The sequence below is a fragment of the Lepus europaeus genome, chromosome 9 (genome assembly GCF_033115175.1).
Source record: "Lepus europaeus isolate LE1 chromosome 9, mLepTim1.pri, whole genome shotgun sequence".
Taxonomy (NCBI): domain Eukaryota; kingdom Metazoa; phylum Chordata; class Mammalia; order Lagomorpha; family Leporidae; genus Lepus; species Lepus europaeus.
In genome coordinates this window covers 24633858-24658707 of record NC_084835.1, presented here as the reverse complement: position 1 = coordinate 24658707, position 24850 = coordinate 24633858, and the positions used below count along the sequence as shown (strand labels likewise).

Here is a 24850-nt window from a genome sequence, read left to right as displayed (position 1 = left end):
GCTCGGGGCCCAGCACAGCCTGGGGAAGTGGCACATGTTTTAAATTCCCACAGAGCTGCTACCACACAGGCCAATGGGGAGGTGCCCACGATAGAGGGATTGGGCAGGAGGGTCTGTGTGCCAGGACTTCCCAGAGAGCAGAGCCCCACACAGGCGGCAGCATGCCCGCAGCCCCTACGGTCTCTGGCCCCACAGCCTGAGCCCGGTGAGGGCCTTCGAGAGGGAAGGGAGTGGCCTGCCCGCCCCTGGGGGATGAGTGCTCTGAGCAGAGGGGCCAGCCGCTGACTCGCCACCCCCTGCATGCGCTGGGAAGAATGGGTCTCGGGGAGCTCGAGTGAGCTGCCCGGGGGTGCACAGCCAGCCCACAGACGCCAGTGCTGGCGCTCACGCCCACCTTCTGCGCACCGAGTGCTGTAGCACAGAGGTGGGTGAGCCAGCTCCCAGGGGCTCCATCAGGGTCCAGCCACACAGGAGAGCCATGCCCAGCAGAAAGCCTGCCAGGGTGAAGGAAGCAGACCCTCATTCTGGCCTCAGCTCCGCCTGCCCGCCCCCTGGGCAGCCTGCCAGGCACGTGAGAGGCCACAGCCCAAGACACACGCCTTCCCTGAGGCCCGGGCTTCTCAGCCAGTGGGCCGACTGGCCTAATGGGAAGCCTGGCCCCGCTGCCCCGTCCAGCCCCGAGCCCACTCTTCTCGCCCCTCCCCACCCCAGAGAGTACTGCAAGGACCTGAATGCGTCTGATAACAACACCGAGTTCCTGAAGAACTTCATTGAGCTCATGGAGAAAGTGACTCCAGACTCCAAGCAGTGTGAGTGCCTGGCAGGGCAGCCCAGGGGGACCCAGAGCCTGGGCAGGTGTGGAAGTATGCCGGCCCAGGTCAAGGGCAGGGCCTGGGCCAGGTCATGGCCAAGGTTCTGGTGGAGCCTTGGGGCAGAGGCGAGGGTGGGCAAGGAGCTGCAGGAAGACGCGTCCAGCCGCTGCCCTGTTCCAGGCAACAACTTCCTCCTGCACAACCTGATCTTGGACACGGGCATCACCCAGCAGCTGGTGGAGCGCGTGTGGCGGGACCAGGATCTCAACACGTAGGCACCACCCAGCCTGTGGGGGCAGGAGGCTGGGATGAGCCCAGAGCCCGGCCCTGCCCCTCAGAAGGCAAGCCTGTGACGCCGTGTCCCCACTCCCCTCACTGTCCCCAGGTACAGCCTTCTGTCTGTGTTCGCCGCCACGGACGGCGGCATCACCCGCGTCTTCCCCAATAAGTAAGTGACCGACCTTGCCCCTGCCCAGGACCCTGCCCCTAACTTGCTGCCCAGAGGCTGAGACCACAGTGCCCCTCAGGTCACGCCCACCCACTGACCTCTGCCTCTCTCGGGTGCTCCAGAGCGGCTGAGGACTGGACAGAAAACCCCGAGCCCTTCAATGCCAGCTTCTACCGCCGCAGCCTGGATAACCATGGTTATGTCTTCAAGCCCCCACACCAGGATGGTGAGTGTCCACCCTGGGGGCCCAGCCGCAGGTGGGAAGCCACGGTCTCCCTGGAGGCTCAGCCGGGGCTGGGCTCTGCCCACGTGCCGGCTGCCACCGGGAAAGACTTGGAGAAAGGAAGTGGCTGCTGGCAGTGCCAAACCTTGGGCTGGGTGCTCAAGCTGGAGTCCACCCTGGGTGGGGCCCCATGTGTGGTGGTCAGTGGTGGACCTAACTCCAGACCCCACCCACCCCAGCCCTGTTGAGGCAGCTGGAGCTGGAGAACGACACGGTGGGCATCCTTGTCAGCACGGCAGTGGAGCTCAGCCTGGGCGGGCGCACCCTGAGGCCAGCAGGTGAGTGCGGGGGACAGAGGTGGGGAAAGAGGCGGTGGGCAGAGCACTGCCCAGGCGAGCAGCCCTGATGGCCCCTCGCTCTCCTTCAAAGTGGTGGGCGTCAAGCTGGACCTAGAGGCTTGGGCTGAGAAGTTCAAGGTGCTCGCCAGCAACCGTACCCACCAGGATCAGCCTCATAAGGTATCGCAGCAGGGGAAGGGGTAGTGAGCCCGGGAGTCAGTGCCCTTCCTGGAGTCCCCAGGGACACCCAGCCAGCCCCCCATGCAGAGGCAGGGGCTGCCGCAGTGGCCGGGGGAGCCAGGTGTACAAAGGGTGATGGGGGGGAGGGAACCTGGCTGGCGCTTTACAGTCCTCACTCTCTGACCAGCAGTGCGGCCCTAGCAGCCACTGTGAGATGGACTGCGAGGTTAACAATGAGGTGCGTGTGCCCCGAGCCTGCCCTGAGCCCCAGCTTCCCCCGCTCCCAGATGTCTTAGTAGCAGCTGAACCCACCCCCTTGGTCTGTGGGTCTCAGCACCCCGCTCTGCCTTCACAGCCTTAGCTGGACTTGGGGGAGATGTGCCCCAGCCCCCAGGGAACCACTGGAATGCCGGGGCCTGGAAGGTGGGGGGTCTCAGCCCCTCTCCATCTACCTCCCCTTCCCCCGCGTCTCAGGACCTGCTCTGCGTGCTCATTGATGACGGCGGATTCCTGGTACTGTCGAACCAGAACCACCAGTGGGACCAGGTGAGGGGAGGGGGAAGGGCTGAGGTGTCTGGGGCTGTGGCACTGCCAGCGCCTGACCGCGTCTCCCTGCCGGCGTCTCAGGTGGGCAGGTTCTTCAGTGAGGTGGATGCCAACCTGATGCTGGCGCTCTACAACAACTCCTTCTATACCCGCAAGGAGTCCTACGACTACCAGGCGGCCTGTGCCCCCCAGCCTCCTGGCAACTTGGGTGCTGCACCCCGGGGTGTCTTTGTGGTGAGTCCCCAGAGATGCCTGGGGGGGGGGGGGCTGGGAGACTCGCCCAGAAATGACCCTCACCCACCTGCGACATCTACTCACGCTGGGGGCGAGGGAGGGCCGGGCACAGCAGTGGCAGCCCACGCCCTCTCCCCCTGCAGCCCACCATTGCAGATTTCCTTAACCTGGCCTGGTGGACCTCTGCTGCGGCCTGGTGAGTCCTAAGGGGGAGGTGGTGGAGAGGGTGCTCTCTGGCCTCCGCTGACCACGCCCCCCTCCGCGCCCCGTGCCCGCCAGGTCCTTGTTCCAGCAGCTTCTCTATGGCCTCATCTACCACAGCTGGTTCCAGGCGGGTAGGTAGGGCTTCGGAGGTCCCTCCTCAAGCCCCAGCACCCAGTCTGAGCAAGGCGTCCCCTGGGGGTGGGGTCTACGGCCGAGCCAAGTGAAGGCCCGAGAGAGACCGCGGGGGTCCAGGGGGCTGGGCTGAGGCGCTCTGGGCTCCGCAGACCCCGCAGAGGCCGAGGGGAGTCCTGAGACGCGCGAGAGCAGCTGTGTCATGAAACAGACCCAGTACTACTTCGGCTCGGTGAACGCCTCCTACAACGCCATCATCGACTGCGGAAACTGCTCCAGGTGCCGGTGGGGGCGGGCCCGGGGCGGGGCCGGGGCGGGGCCCGGGGCGGGGCGAGCCTCGAGGCCCCGCCTTTCCGCTCTCCCCGCAGGCTGTTCCACGCGCAGAGGCTGACCAACACCAACCTTCTCTTCGTGGTGGCGGAGAAGCCGCTGTGCAGCCAGTGCGAGGCTGGCCGGCTGCTGCAGAAGGAGACGCACTGTATCCTGCCCCCGCGCCCCGGCGCCCCCCGCCGCCCGCCTCCCTCCTGCCCCGCACGCCCTCCCGCCGCCACCGCCTCCTTGACTCCCCACCCATGCCCAGCGGACGGCCCGGAGCAGTGCGAGCTGGTGCAGAGACCGCGATACCGGAGAGGCCCGCACATCTGCTTCGACTACAACGCGACGGTGAGGGGGAGCGGGCGGCCTGGGCGTCCCGCCCGGCTCGCGCGGCCCTGCGCCCGCCCAGGCCGACCAGCCCCTCGTCTGTGCCCGCAGGAAGATACCTCAGACTGTGGCCGCGGAGCCTCCTTCCCGCCGTCGCTGGGCGTCCTGGTCTCGCTGCAGCTGCTGCTGCTCCTGGGCCTGCCGCCCAGGCCGCAGCCCCAAGTCCACGCCCACGCGTGCCACCGCCCCTGAGCGCCCGCCCGGCCTCCTGCTCCTCCTCCTCCTCCTCACCTCTCCCCGCCCACTGCCCCCCCCACACTCCCCGCCCTCCCTGAAGAACCTGCGCCCCCCAGGCCTTGGGGTGGGCGAGTCCCCAGGGAGGGCGCCTGTGCAGGTCTTTGGCACTTACACCACATGGAGCTGTGGAGGCGTCCTCAGAGCCTTCATCCCCACCTGGTCCACCCCGGTGGGCTGGGACGCGGAGGCCGCTGTGCTGGTGCCAAACCAGGCCTCCGCGGCCCACCCTGCCTGAAGGGGGACCCTGCCTCGGCTGGAATCCTCTAGCCAGCCCAAAACGGGTGTCCCTGAGAGTAGAGGACTGGAGGAAGGTGAGAGGGGCAGCTTGAGGCCTGTGCATCACAGCTTAAATCCTGGCAGGGGCGAGGTCCTGGGGCAGCCCACCACCGGCTCCTGTCCCCCTCTGCACAGCCAGGCAGGTATAAGAAAGTCACAGCGACATGTGTTCAGACATAACTGCTGCACTCCGGGAGCCTTGAGGGCAGAGCCTGGACTCAGAGTTGACATACCTGGGAAGACACAGACACACACACACACCACCCGGTGGGGCTGGGTGGGGGGGCTTGGTGGGAGGGTGTGCATGCTCCATCTTGTACTCACTGCCCACCTCCAACCTGAGCTGCAGCCCAGCTGGTCCTCCCGTCTCTCAAGCTGAATGTCAAACAGTGCCAAATGCTAGGGCAGAGAGGGTGAAGACCCCTCTGGCCCACCCCTAGCCGCCAGTGTTCCCTAAGTGCCCCTCGCCCTGCCAGGTGCTCATTGTGACCATTTCTCACTCGGGTCAGCCCCCCGCAAGGCCACCGGCTACCGCCTGCCCCTTCCGCAGAGGGACCCCCCCACGCTGCCCTTTGCCTTAGCAGGGGTGACAGTGTATAAGGCCTGTGCCGATTCCCCGTCTTCTTCCCTCACGCACACACACGCACACGCTCCCTGCCCCCAGGAGGCCAGACTGCCCCTTCCCTGCTGAACACACACCTGCGCGCGCACATGCCCAGTGCACCCACAGAGGCTGGGCCCAGGCACATCACTTCATACCATTCATTCTGGTCATTCCCCCTGAAGGCGTCCCTCCCGGGGGCCGGCCAGTGGGGGACTGAGGGCACGGGGAAGTAGCCACGGGGCTCAGATGGACTGGGAGGAGGGGGGAGGGGATGCATTAATTAATGGCTCCGTTAATTAATGTCACGTTGCTTGTCGCTTTCTCAATGTGTGCGTATGTGTGTGACTGTGTGTGTGCGCGTGGTCCATGCCCACTGCTGCTGTCAGGGTGGATGTCCTTGACATATGCCCGGCCTGGAGGTCAGCCATGTCCTGTGGGGCGTGTGTGTAACTGTAGTGTAGTCAGGTGCTCAATGGAGAACATAAAAACTAAAAAGAAACAACATATACAGAAAAAATATATATTTTAAGTTTAAAAAAAAAAAACAGAAAAACAGACAAAACAATCCCCATCAGGTAGTTGTCCAACCCCCAGCCGGGTCTGATCCTTCTCATCTCCCACCGACCCGGCTGCCCCCTCCCCTCAGGCTGGGGGCTGGGGGCCATTCCTTCTCTCTGCCCTGTTTTTTTTTGTTGTTGTTCTATTTTGTACAGACAAGTCGGAAAAACAACAGCGACAAAAAAAGTCAAGAAACTTTGTAAAATATTGTTGTGTGTGATTCCTTGTAAAATATTTTCAAATGGTTTATTACAGAAGATCAGTTATTAAATAACGTTCATATTTTCACTTCAAACAGTTTCCTGCACTGTGTCGGCCTGGGGGTAAGGACTGGGTAGCTATGAAGACAGGTGGCCCTGGTCTCACCGCTCTGCTTGGCAGTCCCGGTCCCCGACGGCCTGGGGCCTGACCCTTCCAGCACTCAGCACTTGCTCAGGGCCAGGCTCTGACGTGCTTCCATAGCATCTTCTCAGAAGCCTCAGGAGAAAGCTGTCTAGAAAGGAAAAGCTGCCGTGTCCTCGAGGCCAGAGGCCTGGGAGGGGGAAGCATGAGGAGAGCCGTGAAGGGGGGAGGGTCCCTGGCCACATGATCCCTCTACCTGGGCCTGACGGACAAGTCCGCCCACGGAGGCCAGAGGCCTCGCTGCTGCTCCTGCTGCAGCCCGAAGGCCGGCTCCGTGGCAGTCTCTGGGCCTGCGCAGGCAGCCTGAGGCCTCGCTCACTTTAACCTCAACATTCTTAACCGTCCACTCCGGGCAGCGGGCAGTGTGGTGTCTCCCCAGGCAAAGAATCACCAAGCCCTGGCCCAGAGGCTTCCCCACAGGGCGTCAAAGGGCAAGCCGGCTCACTCCTGCTCGGGGGCAGTGGCTGGGTCCTCACCACAGTCTTCAGATTGGGTATCACAGAAGAGCAAATGGAGAAGAAATCCTTTGCCTTGGGTGCTAAAGGGAAAATGATCAGCAAAGGCCTCAGAACCCCAACCCTCTCCGACAGCCCCTCAGCTCCTGGGGCAGGGTTGCCAGATAAAATACAGAACACACAGTCAATTTTGAATTTCAGATACCAACTCTTAGTATGGAAGTGTGTTTCAAATACCACATGGCACATAAAAAATCAGGGGGCGTGCTTGTATTAAAAGTGTATTGTTGATATTTGAGCGCCCTGTCGTTTGGTTTTCTAAGTCTGGCCATCCTACCTGGCCGTGGCATCTACCAGCAGCCTGTGCAATGCAGGCGGCTCTGTGCACATTGGAGCTGCACTGAGCCCAGGCTGAAAAGAAGGGATTCTACACTTTATACGATAAAGTACTTTAAAAAATTTTTTTTTATTTACAGAGTTACAGAGAGAGGGAGAGACAGAGGTATTCCATCTGCTGGTTTACTCCCCAAATGGCCACAACGGCTGGAGCTGTGCCAGGCCAAAGCCAGGAGCCAGGAGCTGCTTCCGTGTCTCCCATGTGGGTTCAGGGGCCCAAGCACCTGGGCCATCCTCCACTGCTTTCCCGGGCATATTAGTAGGGAGCTGACTGGAAGTGGAGCAGCCTGGACTCGAACTGGCGCCCATATCAGATGCCAGCAGCGTCGGAGACAGCTGCTTAACCCGCTGCATATCAGCGCTGGGCCCAAAAGTACTGTTATGTTCTAATTACACATTTTTAAAAACTGACACGTATAGCTACCATAGGATACAAACTGCTGGGAGCCCCTATGACGTGAGTAGGGGGCCCAGGCTTGTAGGGGAGCCTCTGGTGGAGAGCAGAGTCATCGAGAGCAGCCCAGCCTCACCTCTTCGGGAGCGGGAGTCCTGGGTTCACTTCAGGGTCCACCTTCCTTGTGTCCAGGGCAGCGTGAGCCACACACACGCTGAGCAGCCAGGTAGACTGGCATTTTACACTCCTGTTCCCTTTTATCCTTAGGGTAGGAAGGTTCTGCCACCATCTGCATTTCACAGCCCATGATCTCGAGTTTCAAAAAGGTTCTGGAACTCGGCCACTGTCACACAGCCGCCAAAGAGCAGAGCAAGGATTCCAGCCTGGGTCCAAGCCCATCGCCCTGACCGCGGAGGTTCCAATAGTCCCCACACAGTGGTTCACACACCTGCTCACAAGGACAGGTGTGCATGCACAAACGGAGCTACTCTTCCCGGACAATTCAGCAAGTGTGTGGCCTGAGGCTGTGCTGCCTCCCGAACCTGCCTCACCGCTGTCCGAGGTTCGCAATACTCCATCACCCACCCCACCCTACCCCTGCCACCCTCCAAGAACCAGCGGAAATGGTCTTGAGAACTACAACTCCCAGCATACCCTCTAATCACCGACGGGGATGGTGCGCGCGTACAGCCTCCTGGGACTTGTAGTTCCACCAAGAACCCCGTTCCGCTCGTCCCCGGCGGCGGCCAAGGACTCAGTATCCCAGCATGCCGAGGAGCCGGAAGGCAGGCGCGGAGGGCATCCCGCCGCCGCCGGGGGCGCGCAGGCGCGGCACCCCTGTTTGTTGGCCCCTGAGAAGGAGGAGGTACGGTCGAAGCCAAGACCGAGGCCGAGCCGGAGCTGACCCGGCTCGACTCGGGCCCAGAGCAAGGCGTCAGCCCTGCGCGGACTAAAGGACTCCGAAGTGGATGGAGAAGGCGCAGTCCTGAGATCAACGCTAGCCCGGCTGGCCCGGCGCGCGGCCTATAGGGCAGGCAGGCAGGCGCGCCGAAGCCGCCCGGGGCCTTCCCGCAGGTCCTGGGCGAGGGGCCTAGGCTCCGGCCCGGCGACAAGGCCCGGTTCGGCCCCTGGGCACCACAGCCCCCTCCGACCGGAAGCAGGTCCTTCACCAGGGACACAGACCAGTGACTAGGCCGGGCCCGGGCCTCCCGCCGGGGCCGGGCTAGGGCGAGCCCCGGGGAGGCCCCCAGCCCACGTTCCTGCAGGCCGCCGCCCGCCGGGAAGATGCAGCGCGCCCTGCCTGGCGCTCGCCAGCACCTGGGGGCCGTCCTGGCCAGCGCCAGCGTGGTGGTGAAGGCGCTGTGCGCCGCGGTCCTCTTCCTCTACCTGCTCTCCTTCGCCGTGGACACGCGCTGCCTGGCGGTCACCCCGGGCTACCTCTTTCCGCCCAACTTCTGGATTTGGACCCTGGCCACCCACGGGCTGATGGAGCAGCATGTGTGGGACGTGGCCATCAGCCTGGCCACAGTGGTGGTGGCCGGGCGTTTGCTGGAGCCCCTCTGGGGTGCCTTGGAGCTGCTCATTTTCTTCTTAGTGGTGAACGTGTCTGTGGGGCTGCTGGGGGCCTTCGCCTACCTGCTCACCTACATGGCTTCCTTCAACTTGTTCTACCTGTTCACCATCCGCATCCACGGCGCGCTGGGCTTCCTGGGTGGTGTCCTGGTGGCACTCAAGCAAACCATGGGGGACTGTGTGGTCCTGCGAGTGCCCCAGGTGCGTGTCAGTGTGGTGCCCATGCTGCTGCTGGCGCTGCTGCTGCTGCTGCGGCTGGCCACGCTGCTCCAGAGCCCGGCCCTGGCTTCCTACGGCTTCGGCCTGCTCTCCAGCTGGGTGTACCTGCGTTTCTACCAGCGTCACAGTCGGGGCCGAGGGGACATGGCCGACCACTTCGCGTTTGCCACCTTCTTCCCCGAGATCCTGCAGCCCGTGGTGGGGCTGCTGGCAGACGTGGTGCACAGCCTGCTGGTGAAAGTCAGGGTCTGCCAGAAGACGGTGAAGCGCTACGACGTGGGCGCCCCGTCCTCCATCACCATCAGCCTCCCGGGCACAGACCCGCAGGACGCCGAGCGGAGAAGGTACCGTGACAGCTTCCCCCCACCTTGCCAGGCTAGGAGGGCGCTGCGCGAGTCACCTGCGAGCTGAGTGCCGGGCCGAGTCCGGTGTCGGGGCAGCCGATCGGAGAGAGAGCCGGTCTTTGGGGTTGAGGACATCAGCATGTGGGTGGCTGGGCTCCAGCAGGTGCTGTGCGAGTCTAAGGCAGGGAGACTCCGAGTCCTCCACGTGGGCGCGCTGGGAGCCACAGCCAACCTCCTGGGCCTGCACCCTGAGAGGGAGGGACAGGGAAGGAGGCCTCGGGTCCCTAAGAGCTGGCCTGGGCCCGCCCAGTCCCCGGGTGCTGACCTGCAGCCTCTTCCTGGCCCCTGACCCAGACTCTGCTTCTCCGCCAGCTTGGGGTATCGCCAACTGTTCCCCCCCCCCCCCCGGCAGGCTTGTGCCACTCAGTCCAGGGGACCTGCCCCTCCTCGGGAGCCCGCTGCCCGCACCAGGGCTGGAACCCCCTTTTCCTGAGGTGCAAACCAAGCCGTCTGTGGCCATGGGAGTCCCGCCGGATGACCCGCTGGCCGCTCCGTGGCCAGGGTGGGACAGATGCTTTCTAATTCAGCTCTCCCCAGAGCGTCCTCAGCGCCGCGTCACTGGGAGGCAGTTGCTTGAGTGGTGCGACCAGGGCAGGCCTTGTGCCCGTGCATTGTCGGGCTGGCTCCCCCTCTCCCCCGGTCAGGTGGGGTCTGGCAGGAAGCTCTGTGAGCAGAGCTGAAGAGTTGGCCCTGTCCTCTCTCTCCTGGGGCCGTGCGCTTCCAGCCAGGCATGGGCCAGAGTACTGTGGGCCCAGCCGGTGGGCGCTGGAAATACACCAGCCCTGGGCCGTGCAGCGTGGGTCGCTGTGGGCAACAAGTCCTCTAGACAGACGTGCGGCTCAGCCTTCTCCAGTGGGGATGGGCCCGGGGCGCTGGGCCTGCTGGGAGGGGAGCTGCCCTCAGAGCTCTTCAGGGGAGGCCAGGCCAAGCGGCCCTCCTCCAGTGAGAGGCCTTGGGTTACCAGGATTGGCTGGACACCAGAAAGCAGACAGGAGGCAGGTGGGGGCAGGGTCAAGGTGGGCTCTGAGCCCAGCCTTTTGGTCGGCTGACGTGGGGTAGGGGTTACTCCCGCCAGAGCGCTGCCAGTAGAGGGGAGCAGGGTTCCCGTCCTCTTCCTCCCTGTGAGGAAGCAACTGCCGGCAGGCCTCAGCCCGGCACGGGCACCTCTGGGATGGGGCCTGGGTAGCACAGGGAAGGGCGCCCTGCCTGTGCCAGGCCAGGGCTGCCGCTCCGGCCTCTCCTCTCGCCTGCTGGGAACTTTGGTTCTCCGCTGGAACCTGGAATGCTGCACAGGCTGTCCCTGCGTGGGCAGCAGAGGCTGAGGTCTAGGAGGCCACGGCGGCCAGCGCCACCTCCTGGGCAGCAGTCCAGGGCGGGGGATTACTGCCTGGGGCCCTTCCCGCCTCCCCCCACAGTGGGCCTGGCCTGTGCCCTGCCCATGTGGACTGCACTGAGCTCTGCTCTAACACAGGTCTTGGTGGTCTTGGAGACTCTGGGAAGGATGAAGTCCGTGCTGCTTCCTAGGCTGAGAGCCAAAGGGAGGTGCTGACTTCAGCCGTCCCCCCAGACCCTGGCCAGGAGGCTCTAACCAGGAAGAGGAAGGTTAACCCTCTCCTTGCAAGTGATGCCAGAGCCCAGGCAGGAACCCGCATCTGCAGGGACCTACCCTTCTTCCCGTCTGCCCTGGGAACAGTCTGGAAGTGTCCCACAGCAGGGGGAAGCCGCTGCAGCCTTGGGTCCTCGTTCTGGGGGGGGGGGGGGGGGCCAGGCCCTGCGTGGGGCAGGGGAGGAGTCGGCCTGCTGGAAGGGCGCATCGCAGGAGGCAGGCCAGACCCAGGGTGATCTGTCTTCTCTTCTCCGGCCCCAGGCAACTGGCCCTGAAGGCCCTCAACGAGCGGCTGAAGAGAGTGGAGGACCAGTCCGTCTGGCCCAGCATGGATGACGACGACGACGAGGCGGGGGCCAAGCTGGACAGCCCCCTGCCCTCAGACAAAGCCTCTGGGCCCCCAGGGAAGGGGGCTGCCCCAGAATCCGGTCTGATCACCTTTGAGGCCGCTCCCCCACAGCTGTAACCGGAGCGCCTGGAGTGTGGCACCGACCGCTCTGAGAGGGAGGAAGGCCTGCTGGGGTTCCGCGTGGGTTTCCACGGCCTTCGGCTGGTTCTCGCCAACACTACCCAGGAGTCCCGCCTGGTCCCACTGCAGACCCTGTGCCAGGCGCGGGGCCCCAGGCATCAGCAGCCCAGGCGGGCGGCTGCAGGGACAGCGGTGCCACAGCTCCTGGCTGCCCCTCACGTCTGACACTGGCCACTGAGCGTTCTGAGCCCGGGTGAGGATTTGCCAAACAGGTTGTGCAGAAGCCGGCAAGGGGCTGCGTGTGCCTGCACAGCCCCAGAAAGTCGATGTTCACGTCAAGGCTGCTCATGGCCCTCTGCCGTGGCTGACCACTTCGGAGCCAGCCAGCCACGCCCCAGGTATTTTCTACAGGACCACTGGGGTGGGCAGCCAGGCCCAGCCTCGCAGTATCAATAAAGCAGTCCTTTGAGGCCTGACTCCTGGGCTCTGTCAGGCCACCCTGTATCTCCCTGGCAACCCGAGAGCGTGGGCGCGCCCACCACTCCTCCCTTCCCCTGCCGCCACACACCTGCTGGTAGGCAGCCTTCTCCAAGCTGTCACTCCTTTTCCTCTCCCTCCGCCCACACCCAGGGGACCCGACGATGGAGACCCCTCCATGGTGAGGATTTGCTGTTACCCATGGTTCACCTCCAACGCACAGCGCTCGGTGCTTGACACCTATGGCAACAGCCCCAGCTTGTCCGAGTCTCAGACCCTGGTGCAGGGGCAGCCGGCGACAGGCGGGGCACGGCACTCACGGCCACGGCCTGGGCGGCGTGGGAGACTCGGCAGCCGAGGTCAGGGAGGCCCTGCCTCCCAGCTCCCCTCTGCTCACGCTGAAGATGTGAGAGAAGCACCACCGAGGCTGGGCTGCTCCTCCCATGAGTCTTTTTCAGTCATTTTATTATTTTCTCTCCTGTCATTTCTGGACATGCCAGTACAAACATGAGCCGCCGTGCTGGGGAGGCCCAGCTTCATCCAGACACGGGCTCTGTGTGCTCCTCCGGGCTGGCTGAGACGGGACAGGGAGGCACTTAGCACGAGTAGCAAAAACGTCACACGTGGGTCTCTGAGCGGTTCAGTAACGTCCCACTGATTCAGTCCGCTGAGCGCGTCCAAGAGGGCTCCAGCCCTCACCCCTGCACTGAGGGCCAAATCCAGGCTTCGGCTAGGCTGGAAGAGCTCACGGCTGGATCCTCTTGCGATACAGGTAGGCGTTGCTCACCTGGTTCATGATGACCAAGCTGGTGAGGATGGGGCACAGCACAGCCAGGTACCAGGCACCCCCCGTGACAGTGGCCGTGAACCACAGTGAGCACATGCCCAGCAAGAGGCTGGCACTGCCCAGCAGGTAGCCCACCAGCCCAGAAGTGGCGTGGTACAGCTTGAGCTTCGCCAGGGGCCATCGGGGCAGCAGCTTCGGGTAGAGCAGCCCCACACCCCCCAAGCACTGCAGCCCTGCCCACAGCACAGCCAGCAGCCCCGCCTGCCCGTGGCGCGTGGCCAGGTGCGCTTTGCCGAGCTGCTCTTTGTGGAGGATGACCAGGCCCAGGCCCAGCAGCGCGCACAGCAGGGCCAGCAGCTGCAGCACCCAGTGGCAGCGTGCTCGGGCCTTCCGCGAGAAGGCGCGTAGCAGCGAACTCTCCGGAGAGAACACCAGCAGCGCCTCGGTCATCAGGAAGGAGAACTGTGGAGACAGGCGGGAAGCGCCAGTGAGGCGCCTGCAGGGAACCCTCCCAGCCCGAGCCCGCCTGGGCCCACTGCCCTTATTCTCTGCCCGCCAGCGAGACGGCGCCCCGTCTGCCCGGGTGCTGCGCTGCAATGGCTTCTGCCGCTGCCGGCAAACAGCTCTGAGATAGAGCAGTCATAAATGATTCACAAGGTGTGTTCCCTGCCGTGGGGCCGGATACAGTGTCTTGGCAGGACCCGGCGTGTGGCGGCACTGCTGCAGGGACGGTTAGAATTGGCACCATAAAGTAAAGTAAACGGGGGCAGAGGTGCACCCCAGTGCAGTGTCTCAGCTCCCTGCCTGGACGCCAGTGACGCCTCCACGTGTGCTCAGACAAACCCTGCATTTGTCCTGGGTCGCAAACACTCTGGCTGCGGCCTGGGATGTCTACCACGGAGGAGTTAGAGCAGGCAAAGCAGTGTCCCCAAGGATGCCCACGCTCCCACCCCCAAGAGCCACCCAGGCCCACTACTTACGGCCAGAGACATAAGCACAGGGTGCCAGGAAAACAGGCCTGGAACGAGAAGAGGAAGCCCCGTGGCGCTGCGGCACGGCACCAGCCATGCCTACCCCGACAGGCTGAGGGATGTCAGCACCTATCACTGAGGCGGGGCTGCAACCCACACCGAGCCCCCCTCCCGAAGCAGAAGCTCTGGCAGCCCCCCACCTCCCCAAGAGGCAGCCACGTGGGGCCCCGGACAGGGAGAAGCCCAGCACCCATCTGCTCCACCCCCGTCCTTTCTCCAGGACAGAGTACCCCGCAGCCAGCCAAGCCTTTCCTGACAGCCAGGCCCAAGGCTCCCTACAGTCCCGACTTAGCAGAACCAACCCTACCCTTCCCGGAAGTCGGCTAGGAATTCTACTTACTGGAGCCGGGCCTGGCAAGCACAGCCACGAAGATGGTGAAGCCCAGGGCCACGAGGTGGGCGGCGGCCCCAGAGGCAGTGCGGAGAGCGTGGTAGATGTGCGACTCGGTCTCCACAGAAAGGGCCATGATCAGCCGGGCCTGGGGCTGTAGCCTGAAAGCATAGCAGCGTGGGCAAGGCTCTCGGTGCCACTGGCCACTCCTTAAAGGAGACAGGTTTGCACGGGAGGAATGCCACCCTCTTCCAAGAAGTGATGGCAGACAGCAACAGTACAGCACCAAGGCCGGCAGGAATGTCACAACATGCCAGTCCAGGGCCGGTAGCCTGTCTGCGTCTACCTGGATCTGAACGGTACTGACGGCTGGCCCACCTTCCAGGTAAAGAGGAGCAAGGCCCTCTAAAACTACAAATCCCAGCGTGCACCACGCCAACGCGGGCGGGAGGGGAGGCTAAGCGGGCGTGGAGCACCACGGAAGTTGTAGTTCCAGCTGCGGCTGCATTTACAGCGTGAATCCCTCCGCGCGCTGCCTCCCCACGTACCGCCAGCATGCTGCCCCTCCACACCAGCCATTTGCCTGCCTCACCCGCAGTGCCGACCCGACGAGGTAGTTTCCTCCAGAGAAACCTAGATACTCTGGGTCCTGCTGTGCGCACCGCCGCTCCGTCGCGGAGCCGCTTCACTTCCGGGTGCGACGTCTACCCATCGGGGCTTCCTGGAACGACCCCCCACACACACACTCCGGCCACGCCTCTGAGTCGCGCTGCGCAGGCGCTGTTGAGCAAATGGTTTCTCTGGTGTGTGTGAGTGTGTGCGCGCGCAACCGGCGCGACCTGGTGGTCCAGGGCCTCCCCGCCGAGTCTGACAGGTGTTCCCGGTAGTGGGGGCGGCTCCGCGCGCAAGGGACAAGGACCGCGGACTCAGGCCCCGCTAGCACCATGGGCAGCAGTTGTCGCATCGAATGCATATTCTTCAGCGAGTTCCACCCCACGCTGGGACCCAAGATTACTTACCAGGTGACGCCGGGGCTCGCGGGACTGGAGGGGATAGAGGAAGCTCTCAGGAGTTCAGCCGGCTGCCGGAAGGTGCAGCGCGCAGGCATGCCACTCCTTCATTTTCGGACAATCGTGAACCGGGAGGATACTCAGAACAAGACCCGCTCCCCGGTGTGCAGGGGAGACGTACAATGTCACGTCATCAGTGTTTGCAGGAAATCACGCTTTGGGGTCCCAGAGAAAGTCCAGGACCCACGAGAGTGGGAGGTGCCCAGCAGTACCCCCCCAAAATGATGTATAGGAAGGAGGGGTGAGAGAGGAGGGAGTATTCCAGGCAGGAGGGCGTGGTGGATGCAAAAACCAGGAAGCGGACGATAACATAGGAGGTGTCTGGAAACACAGAGGAGGAGGAGATCCGAGTGGGCTGCAGAGGGGTCCCCGCTAGAGAAGAGGGCTCGGGACTGTGGGGCGGGCGGTCAGCCCGGGGCGCCGCACCCATTCCGTGTGCACTGAGGACGTCTTCCTGCCCCCAGGTCCCCGAGGACTTCATCTCCCGAGAGCTGTTTGACACGGTCCAGGTGTACATCATCACCAAGCCAGAGCTGCAGAACAAGCTCATCACTGTGTGAGGCCCCAGCGGGTGGCGGTGGGGGTGGGGGCGAGGGTCCCAGGAGATTGGGACGGGCTTCAGGGCCGGCCTGATTCTGTTCCACCCATCCAGCACAGCCATGGAGAAGAAGCTGATTGGTTGCCCCGTGTGCATCGAGCACAAGAAGTACAGTCGCAATGCCCTCCTCTTCAACCTGGGCTTTGTGTGCGATGCCCAGGCCAAGACCTGTGCCCTGGAGCCCATCGTGAAGAAGCTGGCCGGCTACCTGACCACGCTCGAGGTCTGCCACGAGATGGGCTTGGGTGCTTGGGCAGGCAGAGTTGGGGGGAACGATCCTATGTCTCCAAAGCCCCCAGACCCAACAGAGGACCCAGACAGGGCAGGCGGCAAGCCGGGGTTCCGGGCATGTACCCACCACACTGTTCCTGCTCTGTCCAGTTGGAGAGCAGCTTCGTGTCCACGGAGGAGAGCAAGCAGAAGCTGGTTCCCATCATGACCATCTTGCTGGAGGAGCTCAATGCCTCTGGCCGGTGCACTCTGCCCATTGGTATGGCCCAGCCTCTGCAGGGACGGGAGAGCGGCGGGGGAGGGTGCGACCAGTCGCTGGGGAGGTCAAGGCTCATGGGCAGCGTGGTGGCCAGAGAACAGCTGTGTGCAAGCATGATAATGTTCAGGGTCTAGTATGTGGTGGGACTGGGGACAGGGGGCGGGCACAGGAGAGTGTCCCGCTCTGTCCCGTCCCTCTCTGGACCTGTTTCTTGTTCCATAAAAGGGGACGAGTGGGTGGGCATTTGGTGCAGTAGTTAAGTCACCGCTGCGGCCCCCACATGCCAGACTGGGGTGCTGGTTTCAAGTCCTGGCTCCTCCACTTCCTTTTTTTTTTTTTTTTTTTTTTTTTTTTTTTTGACAGGCAGAGTGGACAGTGAGAGAGAGAGACAGAGAGAAAGGTCTTCCTTTTTGCCGTTGGTTCACCCTCCAATGGCCACTGCGGCCGGCGCATTGCGCTGATCCGAAGCCAGGAGCCAGGTGCTTCTCCTGGTCTCCCATGCGGGTGCAGGGCCCAAGCACTTGGGCCATCCTCTACTGCCTTCCCGGGCCATAGCAGAGAGCTGGCCTGGAAGAGGGGCAACCGGGATAGAATCCGGCGCCCCAACTGGGTGGGACTAGAACCCGGTGTGCTGGCGCCGCAAGGCGGAGGATTAGCCTGTTAAGCCACGGCACCGGCTTCCTCCACTTCCGACCCAGCTTCCTGCTCATGCGCTGGGCGGCAGCAGATGATGGCTCAAGTCCTTGGGTCCCTGCCGCCCATGTGAGAGACCACATCGAGCTCTGAACTCCCGGATTTGTTTCACTTCCCAAACTGGGGGCATTTGGGGGGTGGATTGGTAGATGGAAAATTTCTGTCTGCCTGCCTCCCTCTCTCTCCGCCTTTCATACAAAATTTGTTTTTAAAACGAAGGGGGAGCCATGAGGTTGACCATACTCGCAGCTGCCTGTCTGCCTCAAGGGATTCTGGGAGGCTCAGGAAGTAATCGCGGGCCTCCTGGAGACAGGACTGAGGGTCTGGGGGGGTCCCCTGCAGATGAGTCCAACACCATCCACTTGAAGGTGATTGAGCAGCGGCCGGACCCCCCTGTGGCCCAGGAGTACGACGTGCCTGTCTTTACCAAAGACAAGGAGGACTTCTGTAACTCGCAGTGGGACCTCACCACACAACAGGTATGCCAGCCCGCCCTGCCTGTCCTCCTGCACTGGACACAGTCCTGGCCTCTCTCCCGCCCGCTCTGACGCTGCCTGCTCTGCCCAGATTCTGCCCTACATAGACGGCTTCCGGCACGTCCAGAAGATCTCGGCTGAGGCGGACGTGGAGCTCAACCTGGTGCGCATCGCCATCCAGAACCTGCTGTGAGTAGTGCCGGCTGTGGGCCCACCCGCCGGGGAGCAGCCCAGGGGCCCTGGGTGCGGGCACGGGACCCAGCGGGCTCGGAGGCTGAGCACGGCCCTCTCTTGCAGGTACTATGGCGTTGTGACATTGGTGTCCATCCTGCAGGTGGGTGTCTGCAGTACGGTCCCCTGAGGTGTGCTATGGCTGTGCCAGAGCCAGGCTGGCAGCCTCCCAGGCCCCTCCCTCAAGCCCCCGTGCTTTCTGCTACCCCGCTAGTACTCCAATGTGTACTGCCCGACGCCCAAGGTCCAGGACCTGGTAGATGACAAGTCGCTGCAGGAGGCATGTCTAGCCTATGTGACCAAGCAAGGTACCGGCAGGCTTGGGGGAGAGGGCTCTTGGGAGAACAGGGCTCCTGGCAAGCTGACCCCTGGCACCCACAGGGCACAAGAGGGCCAGCCTGCGGGATGTGTTCCAGCTGTACTGCAGCCTGAGTCCTGGCACAACTGTGCGGGACCTCATCGGCCGCCACCCCCAGCAGCTGCAGCATGTCGATGAACGGTCAGAGGGGGACTCCCCGGGGTGTGAGGGGGATGTGGAGGACAGGGAGACCCCCAGTGTCTCTCAGAAGCCCTGGGTCGGAGAGGAAGCAGAGGCTTCCCGGTGAGCGGAATCACATGGCCCTGCCAGTCCAGGCAGGCTTCCTGGAGGTGATGGGCTTGGAGGCCAGAGTGGCTACTGCAGCAGCCTGCAGGGAGGACTGCAGGAAAGGGCCAGCCTGGCCAGGGCATCACCCCCACCCCGGCTCTCACCCCAGGAAGCTGATCCAGTTTGGGCTCATGAAGAACCTCATCCGGCGACTACAGAAGTATCCTGTGCGTGTGTCTCGCGATGAGCGAAGCCACCCGGCGCGGCTTTACACTGGTTGCCATAGCTACGACGAGATCTGCTGCAAGACAGGTAGAGGCAGGCAGGGTGGGGTGAGGGCCAGGCGGCCGAGCCAAGGCCCCTGACCTCACCTCCACCACCCCACCCAGGCATGAGTTACCATGAGCTGGATGAGCGGCTGGAAAATGACCCCAACATCATCATCTGCTGGAAGTGAGGCTGCTGGTGGCTGCGTGGGCACGGCGCTGAGCCCTGCCTGGTGCCTGGGGCTAGACCAGGAGGTCAGTCCGTTACCATCTGATTGACCTGCAGTCCTGTCAATAAAGTCATCCACTTCAGCCTGCCTTCATCGAGTTCTGCCTCTGAGCCAGCAGCCAGGCAGCAGCGAATGCGGCCGCCACGGTGGTGGTGCCCTGGAGCGCCCTCTGGTGGGCAGGACCGACGCTGGCCAAGTAAAGGTGCCTGCTCATTACAAACGGAAAGAAAAGGCCAGAAACCATCAGAGATGTGAAGAATGAGATGGGGTGGGAGCAGGGACTGCTCTGGACTAGCTGGGCAAGAAAGGCCTCGCTGAGGTGACAAACGGAAACCCAAACGAAGGGCCGAGTGAGGAAACAAGGGCAAAAGCTCGCGGCAGGGTGGGCACTGTGGCACCGCTGGCCAAACCGCTGCTTTGGGAGCCCGCATCCCTTAGCAGAGCACCAGTTCCAGTGCCATCTGTTGCACCTTTTTTTTTTTTTTTTTAAAACTATTTTGTTGAGAGGCAAAGAAAGGGAGAGAAAGAGAGAGGTCTTCTATCCGCTGGTTCACTCACCAAATGGCCGCATCAGCCAGAGCTGGGCCGGGAGCTTCTTCCAGGTCTCCCACATGGTTTCAGGGGCCCAAGGACTTGGGCCATCTTCTACTGCTTTCCCAGGCCACAGCAGAGCTGGATGGGAAGTGGAGCAGCCTGGACATGACCCTGCGCCCTTATGGGATGCCGGTGCAGAGATGGAGGCTTAGCCTGCTGTGCCACAGCGCTGGCCTCTGCTGCTCTACTTTGGATCCAGCTCCCTGCTAATTGCACCTGGGAAGGCAGTAAATGATGGCCCAAGTGCTTGGGCCCCTGCCACCCACCCACGTGGGAGACCTGGGTTCTTGGCTTCATCCTGGCCTGTTTCTGGATGTTGCAGCCATTTGGGGAGTGAACCAGCAAAAGGAAGATCTCTCTGTCTCTAAGTAAATTAAGTATTTTTTTTTAATTAAGTAAATCTTAACAACAACAAAACTTTAGGCAAAAGCCTCTCTGGGGAGTATAAGGAGCCCACTGGCCGCCCTCGGGGCTGTTAGGAGGCAAAGGGGAGACCCCAGAATCGAAGTCCCGAGTGAGGAGAGAGAAAGGCGGATCCTAGGAAGCTGCCTTGGGCAGACGGCACAGAGCGGCGCCGTGCGAGGGAGGGCATGTGTGTGACGCGCACCTTCCAGGCTCCTGGCTGTGGCAGAGGGGCCAGGACAGGAGCAGGTCCGGAGAGAAGGCTGCCGGCCCTGGGCAGCACCTGGAGAGCAGGCTGCGGGAAACCACGGTGAGAGACATCGGTGGTCAGGATGGCACGGCTGCCAGAACCGGCGGAGTCCGGATTCCCCAGCCCAGTGCGGGCCCCAGGTATTGGCCGCGGCCGCAGTCCGGCCCGAACGCGGTTGTCAAGGGAGGCGGGCTCCGCTCGCTCGGCAGGGGCGGGGCGGCGCCGAGGCCGCACTGCGCAGGCGCGGGTTCACCCGTTTCCATGGCGACCAGGACGCACGCGCCGCAACCGCCCCACAACCGTCCTGTGCCAGACTTCGGCCCCGCTGCAGTCCGTCGTCCTGACGTGTGTCAGCGCCCCTCGCTCCCCAGCCTCTGCCTGGGGACCCTGGCCCCGACATGGGCGACCTGGAGCTGCTGCTGCCCGGGGAGGCTGATGTGCTGGTGCGGGGTCTGCGCAGCTTCCCGCTGCGCGAGATGGGCACTGAAGGGTGAGGCGGCTGGGTCGGACCGAGTCACCGAGGCAGTCCTCGAGTGGGGGAGAGCTTGGGTTTGACGTTGGAGGAAGGGGTTGCCCAGTGCGTAGGGGCCCGGGTGGGAGGCAGAGATCTCGGAGGCTGAAGCTTGTCGCTGCGGAGCCCCCCTTGCTCCTGAGAATCAGGCTTCATTCAGTAGGATCCAGCCCCGCCCTCACGTAACGGCTCACATGTGCACCCAAATGCGCACATATCCCGTGTGGGGCAGGTGGAACCGGCAGCACGAGAGCCTGGAGAAGCTCAACATGCAGGCCATCCTGGATGCCAGCGTGAGCCAGAGCGAGCCCATCCAGGAGCTGCTGGTCACCCACGGGAAGGTATGACGAGGCTGCTGCCCGTCGCTCCTCTCCCCCTGCACCCTCAGGGCTGAAGGCGTCCCTGAATTGACAGCAAGGCCTGACGCGCTCCCCACTGGAGTGCGAGTGGGACTTTGGCATTGGCGGGGGCAGCCTCCCCAACACGAGAGGGGAGAGTTAGAACCCGTGCCGATGCCCGGCTGGGATGTGGACCGGGGGTGGCACCAGCACATGACCTGAAATGCCACTTGGCAGAAGGGATCCTCTGCCAGCAGTAGCACTGGGCACTGTGAGAGGGAAGGGCCCTAGGGGACAGAGGACACAGAGTGGACGGAGGCTGCGTGTGGGAGGGGTGCTACGGCTGCAGGGGCAGGGGGTGTCCCCACTGAGGTGCTGGGGGCAGCTGGAAACGAAGGGTACATGCTGGGATGTGTCCTTTGGCAGCCTGGGAGTCTCTGGGACTCCGGGGAGTGCAAGTGCTGAGCTGGGCCACGGCAGACCCGGGGAAGCTTGCCAGGCTGAGGCCGGCCCAGCCCACCCTTGTCCTTTCCCTCACCCTCCGAAGATCCCGACGCTGGTGGAGGAGCTGATCACCGTGGAGATGTGGAAGCAGAAAGTGTTCCCCGTGCTGTGCAAGCTGGAGGACTTCAAGCCCCAGAACACCTTCCCCATATACATGGTGGTGCGCTGGGCCCCCACCTCACGCCTCTTCCCACCCCGTCAGAGGGCCCTGGACTGGGGAGGACAGCTGGTGTCCCCCGCCCCCCCCCCCAGCAGCCCCGGTGGCCTTGTCCTCTCTGGCAGGTACACCACGAGGCCTCCATCATCAACCTCCTCGAGACAGTGTTCTTCCACAGGGTGAGGCGCAGGCCGGGACCTGGCCCGAGGGGCACTGTGTCTGTGTGGGGAGGGCATCAGAGACCAAAAGTTGCCCCTCTGCCTGTCCCCCAGGAGGTGTGCGAGTCGGCAGAAGACACGGTCTTGGACCTGGTGGACTACTGCCACCGCAAACTGGCTCTTCTGGTGGCCCGGGGTGGCCAGACTGGTCTCCGGGAGGAGGAGGGGTCCCAGGGCAGCACCCCCATGCAGGTGGGCTGAGAATCCCTGCAGTGAGCAAGGCACAGGTCCAGGTTCCCCGAGGCCTGTGCGGGAGGGGGTCGGGGCTGGGGTCGACACAGCTGGAGCACCGTGTGGCCCTGCAGGAGCTGCAGAAGCAGGCAGAGCTGATGGAGTTTGAGATCACACTGAAAGCCCTGTCGGTGCTGCGCTACATCACAGACTGCGTGGACAGGTGGGCAGCCTTCCAGGGCCCACGGCCTACAGTGGCAGATGGCGTCTGTGGCCTCCGCTCACCTCCCTCCTCCCGCCCCGGCCCCTAGCCTCTCACTGAGCACCTTGAGCCGCATGCTCAGCACGCACAACCTGCCCTGCCTCCTGGTGGAGCTGCTGGAGCACAGTCCTTGGAGCCGATGGGAAGGCGGTAAGGTGCCCACCCCCCCAGCCCCAGCTCCCCACACACACTTTGCTCCTAGCCCACAGAGGATACCAGGATGCCTCATCCCAAGTGGGCCTAGAGCTGGGCTCTGCAACAGGCAGGGCCCATGTGTCCACTACTGAGGACTCACCTTGCACGGGGGCCCAGGGTCTCCCACCATGCCCAGGCAGCGGTCAGTTCCCCCACCCACACAGCGGACTCGCTCCCAGAGACTGCTTTGCCTGCCCCTCTCCCCAGGCAAGCTGCAGCGATTTGAGGGCGGCCGTTGGCATACGGTGGCCCCTTCGGAGCAGCAAAAGCTGAGCAAGCTGGATGGGCAGGTGTGGATCGCCCTGTACAACCTGCTGCTGAGCCCTGAGGCCCGGGCCCGCTACTGCCTCACGAGTTTTGCCAAGGGACAGCTTCTCAAGGTAGGGGGCTTCCCTGCACCAGCTGCTCCAGCCCAGCGCCACCCCTCCCCATGCCATCCCCTTGCCTCCCCCACCCAAGTCCTCCTTCCAGACCTGAGCTTCAGATGACACAGCCAATGGGACACAGGCCCCGCAGGCACCCTCAGCCAGCCCAGGCCTTCCCTGGTCCCTGGTCCCTGGTCCCTGGTCCCCTGGCCGGCACCTGCTTCACCCTGGCCTCCCCCGGATTCCCTTGCAGCTTCGGCCCTTTCTCACAGACACCCTCCTGGACCAGCTGCCCAACCTGGCAGACCTGAAGAACTTCCTGGCCCACTTGGCCCTGGTCGAGCCCCAGCCCCCTAAGAAGGACCTGGTGTTAGAACAGGTAGGCCGCCGTGGGAAGCCCGCTGCTCGGGACCACGGTCCACTTTGGCAGCTCCTCCTCGGCTACTCTCCGTTTCGCTTTCCTAGATCCCAGAAATCTGGGAGCGGCTGAAGCAGCAGAACAAAGGCATGTGGCAGGCCATCGCGAAGCACCAGCTGCAACACGTGTTCAGCCCCTCAGAGCACGACCTGCGGCTGCAGGCAGCAAGGTCAGGCCTGCTGAGCCGGGATGGGCGTGGGCGGGAGCCGGGGGGCATGGGTGTGAGCGGGGGTGCTCCTGCGCCCCTGCCTGCCAGGCCCAGCCAGGCCCCGTGACCCTCCGGCAGGTGGGCTGAGACGTACAGGTTGGATGTGCTCGAAGCCGTGGCTCCGGAGCGACCTCGCTGTGCCTACTGCAGCGCAGAGGCCTCGAAGCGCTGCTCGAGATGCCAGAACGAGTGGTACTGCTGCAGGTGAGGTCTGCTCAGACCGCGGACCCCTGAACTCCACCCCGGTGTCCCCCACAAACACTGCCAGCCTCACCGGCCCACCTGCCAACAGGGAGTGCCAAGTCAAGCACTGGGAGAAGCATCGGAAGGTTTGTGTCCTGGCCGGGCAGGGTGACAGAGCCAAGTGAGGGCTGTGCCTGCACGAGGGCCGACCACCCGGGCCAAGGCAACCCACCCCAAGCCTCATGATCTCATCTGGCTCCTGCCGCTGGTGCGCACAGCAGAGAGATCTGCTGACCCACCCCCACCCCCACTTCCTGCCCCACCCGCGGGTAGGCGGAGGGCGCTGCCTCAGCACACTGGAAGGGAGCCGGATGTGGGGACCCTCTCCCTGTAGCACAATAAAGCGGGCCCCCAGGCACACGCCAGTCTTCGTGTTACGCTTTGCGGTCGCGGTCGTCGTTGTCGTCGTGAGCGGGTGTGAAGGAGGGGAGGAGAGAGAGAGAGACAGAGGGCAGGAGCTCTGCGAGAGCGTCCGCCCCGCCCCGCCTGCGGGCCAGTACGGTCCCTGAGCCCAGGTTTCCATTGCGCCGCTAGCGCCGCTAGGCTCGACTTTTTCCCGCCGCCCTGCCTGGATCCTAGGGGCGGCGCCGAAGTCCCAGCCCGCCCTGTAGCCCCGCCCGCCTCGAGATCGCTAGCGCCCAGAGCCGGCCGAAGCCCCGGCCCGACTGGGCCATGTCGGCGGAACCTGAACTCATTGAGCTGCGGGAGCTGGCACCCGCCGGCCGGGCCGGCCCGGGCCGCACCCGGCTGGAGCGTGCCAATGCGCTGCGCATCGCGCCTGGCACCGCGCGCAACCCCGCTAGGCAGCTGGTCCCCGGCCGCGGCCACCGCTTCCAGCCCGCGGGCCCAGCCACGCACACGTGGTGCGACCTCTGCGGCGACTTCATCTGGGGCGTCGTGCGCAAGGGCCTGCAGTGCGCGCGTGAGTAGTGGCCCCGCACACCAGCGAGAGCGGAATGGGTACCCGAGGGGCAGCTGCTTGCAAGTCCAGGCCCGGTGGAGGTGGTTGGCGGGGACCGTCCCGTGGACCGGTCCGTTACCTTTGCTCATCATCAAAGAGAGTGCGGGGTGGGGAGGGGGGCTGGTTTACCCCTTTTGGCAGTCCACCCGCACGCAGTTGGGGCACAGGGGGGCAGCCACCTCTGTCCGTGAGTAACATGCTGACTGGAAGCTGCTTGTCTTCTAATCCCCCTGACCCTTCTTGAGAAAGGCTCTGTGCCTACTGTCCTCTAACCCGCACTCCCAGGCTGTCTCTTCCCGGGGATTCACTTGCCGGGTCCCCCTCCAGAACCCTGGTGTGAAAGGAAACTGTCCCAGGCAATGGACAGGGGATGGAG

At 63.6% G+C, this 24850-nt stretch overlaps 6 protein-coding genes across 9 annotated transcripts in view; 5 read left to right on the top strand and 1 right to left on the bottom strand.

Annotated features, from left to right (window-relative positions):
• Window positions 1-4011, top strand: part of CACNA2D2 (calcium voltage-gated channel auxiliary subunit alpha2delta 2) — a 132032-nt gene extending 128021 nt beyond the window's left edge. Inside the window, exons 24-38 of the mRNA XM_062199954.1 lie at window positions 712-809; window positions 993-1083; window positions 1198-1260; window positions 1383-1486; window positions 1723-1821; window positions 1913-2001; window positions 2192-2239; window positions 2476-2547; window positions 2629-2781; window positions 2925-2977; window positions 3061-3116; window positions 3270-3396; window positions 3486-3595; window positions 3698-3780; window positions 3871-4011. Of these exons, the coding sequence (XP_062055938.1) occupies window positions 712-809; window positions 993-1083; window positions 1198-1260; window positions 1383-1486; window positions 1723-1821; window positions 1913-2001; window positions 2192-2239; window positions 2476-2547; window positions 2629-2781; window positions 2925-2977; window positions 3061-3116; window positions 3270-3396; window positions 3486-3595; window positions 3698-3780; window positions 3871-4011 (1387 nt within the window). The remainder of the gene's footprint in view (window positions 1-711; window positions 810-992; window positions 1084-1197; window positions 1261-1382; window positions 1487-1722; window positions 1822-1912; window positions 2002-2191; window positions 2240-2475; window positions 2548-2628; window positions 2782-2924; window positions 2978-3060; window positions 3117-3269; window positions 3397-3485; window positions 3596-3697; window positions 3781-3870) is intronic.
• Window positions 4012-7951: 3940 nt separating this feature from the next.
• On the top strand, window positions 7952-11915 carry TMEM115 (transmembrane protein 115). Its single transcript, XM_062200956.1, has 2 exons — window positions 7952-9276; window positions 11204-11915. Exons 1-2 carry the CDS (start codon window positions 8426-8428, stop codon window positions 11406-11408), a joined length of 1056 nt encoding a protein of 351 aa, XP_062056940.1. The 5' UTR covers window positions 7952-8425; the 3' UTR covers window positions 11409-11915.
• A 410-nt stretch (window positions 11916-12325) lies between these two features.
• On the bottom strand, window positions 12326-14756 carry LOC133766975 (transmembrane reductase CYB561D2). 2 transcript variants are annotated; one of them, XM_062200958.1, is made up of 4 exons: window positions 14630-14756; window positions 14047-14246; window positions 13656-13693; window positions 12326-13137 (listed from the first exon to the last, which is right to left on the bottom strand). In XM_062200958.1, the coding sequence occupies exons 2-4, from the start codon at window positions 14171-14173 to the stop codon at window positions 12634-12636; spliced, it is 669 nt and encodes a 222-aa protein (XP_062056942.1). In that variant the 5' UTR covers window positions 14174-14246; window positions 14630-14756; the 3' UTR covers window positions 12326-12633. The 2 variants fall into 2 exon arrangements, with proteins under 2 accessions (XP_062056942.1, XP_062056941.1); XM_062200957.1 differs by having other exon boundaries at window positions 14047-14198; window positions 14630-14755.
• Window positions 14757-14843: 87 nt separating this feature from the next.
• On the top strand, window positions 14844-18760 carry NPRL2 (NPR2 like, GATOR1 complex subunit). Its single transcript, XM_062200953.1, has 11 exons — window positions 14844-15059; window positions 15572-15663; window positions 15760-15928; window positions 16087-16195; window positions 17231-17367; window positions 17456-17553; window positions 17662-17698; window positions 17810-17903; window positions 17977-18094; window positions 18351-18493; window positions 18571-18760. The coding sequence occupies exons 1-11, from the start codon at window positions 14982-14984 to the stop codon at window positions 18636-18638; spliced, it is 1143 nt and encodes a 380-aa protein (XP_062056937.1). The 5' UTR covers window positions 14844-14981; the 3' UTR covers window positions 18639-18760.
• A 1439-nt stretch (window positions 18761-20199) lies between these two features.
• On the top strand, window positions 20200-23984 carry ZMYND10 (zinc finger MYND-type containing 10). 2 transcript variants are annotated; one of them, XM_062200955.1, is made up of 12 exons: window positions 20200-20413; window positions 20667-20775; window positions 21320-21436; window positions 21559-21612; window positions 21706-21843; window positions 21957-22045; window positions 22134-22234; window positions 22487-22659; window positions 22898-23023; window positions 23110-23231; window positions 23349-23474; window positions 23563-23983. In XM_062200955.1, exons 1-12 carry the CDS (start codon window positions 20322-20324, stop codon window positions 23636-23638), a joined length of 1323 nt encoding a protein of 440 aa, XP_062056939.1. In that variant the 5' UTR covers window positions 20200-20321; the 3' UTR covers window positions 23639-23983. The 2 variants fall into 2 exon arrangements, with proteins under 2 accessions (XP_062056939.1, XP_062056938.1); XM_062200954.1 differs by lacking the exon at window positions 23349-23474 and having other exon boundaries at window positions 20211-20775; window positions 23475-23984.
• A 192-nt stretch (window positions 23985-24176) lies between these two features.
• RASSF1 (Ras association domain family member 1) overlaps window positions 24177-24850 on the top strand; it is a 12791-nt gene continuing 12117 nt past the window's right edge. The window contains exon 1 of one of the 2 annotated variants that reach the window (XM_062200950.1): window positions 24177-24435. In XM_062200950.1, coding sequence (XP_062056934.1) covers window positions 24186-24435 — 250 coding nt within the window. In that variant the 5' untranslated portion in view covers window positions 24177-24185. The remainder of the gene's footprint in view (window positions 24436-24850) is intronic. The other variant, XM_062200948.1, reaches the window with a different exon arrangement.

What these genes read in the sequence shown, in the direction of transcription:
- ZMYND10 (XM_062200955.1), top strand. Translation starts at nt 20,322, where the DNA reads ATGGGCGACCTGGAGCTGCTGCTGCCCGGGGAGGCTGATGTGCTGGTG. An exon ending in CCAAGGGACAGCTTCTCAAG is followed by an intron (nt 22,660 to 22,897) that starts GTAGGGGGCTTC and finishes ATTCCCTTGCAG; the next exon opens with CTTCGGCCCTTTCTCACAGA. An exon ending in CTGCGGCTGCAGGCAGCAAG is followed by an intron (nt 23,232 to 23,348) that starts GTCAGGCCTGCT and finishes ACCCTCCGGCAG; the next exon opens with GTGGGCTGAGACGTACAGGT.
- NPRL2 (XM_062200953.1), top strand. Translation starts at nt 14,982, where the DNA reads ATGGGCAGCAGTTGTCGCATCGAATGCATATTCTTCAGCGAGTTCCAC. An exon ending in GCTACCTGACCACGCTCGAG is followed by an intron (nt 15,929 to 16,086) that starts GTCTGCCACGAG and finishes TGCTCTGTCCAG; the next exon opens with TTGGAGAGCAGCTTCGTGTC. An exon ending in CCGGTGCACTCTGCCCATTG is followed by an intron (nt 16,196 to 17,230) that starts GTATGGCCCAGC and finishes GGTCCCCTGCAG; the next exon opens with ATGAGTCCAACACCATCCAC.
- TMEM115 (XM_062200956.1), top strand. Translation starts at nt 8,426, where the DNA reads ATGCAGCGCGCCCTGCCTGGCGCTCGCCAGCACCTGGGGGCCGTCCTG. An exon ending in CAGGACGCCGAGCGGAGAAG is followed by an intron (nt 9,277 to 11,203) that starts GTACCGTGACAG and finishes CTCCGGCCCCAG; the next exon opens with GCAACTGGCCCTGAAGGCCC.
- LOC133766975 (XM_062200958.1), bottom strand. Translation starts at nt 14,173, where the DNA reads ATGGCCCTTTCTGTGGAGACCGAGTCGCACATCTACCACGCTCTCCGC. An exon ending in GCTTGCCAGGCCCGGCTCCA is followed by an intron (nt 13,694 to 14,046) that starts GTAAGTAGAATT and finishes TTCTCGTTCCAG; the next exon opens with GCCTGTTTTCCTGGCACCCT. An exon ending in CTGTGCTTATGTCTCTGGCC is followed by an intron (nt 13,138 to 13,655) that starts GTAAGTAGTGGG and finishes CTGTCTCCACAG; the next exon opens with TTCTCCTTCCTGATGACCGA.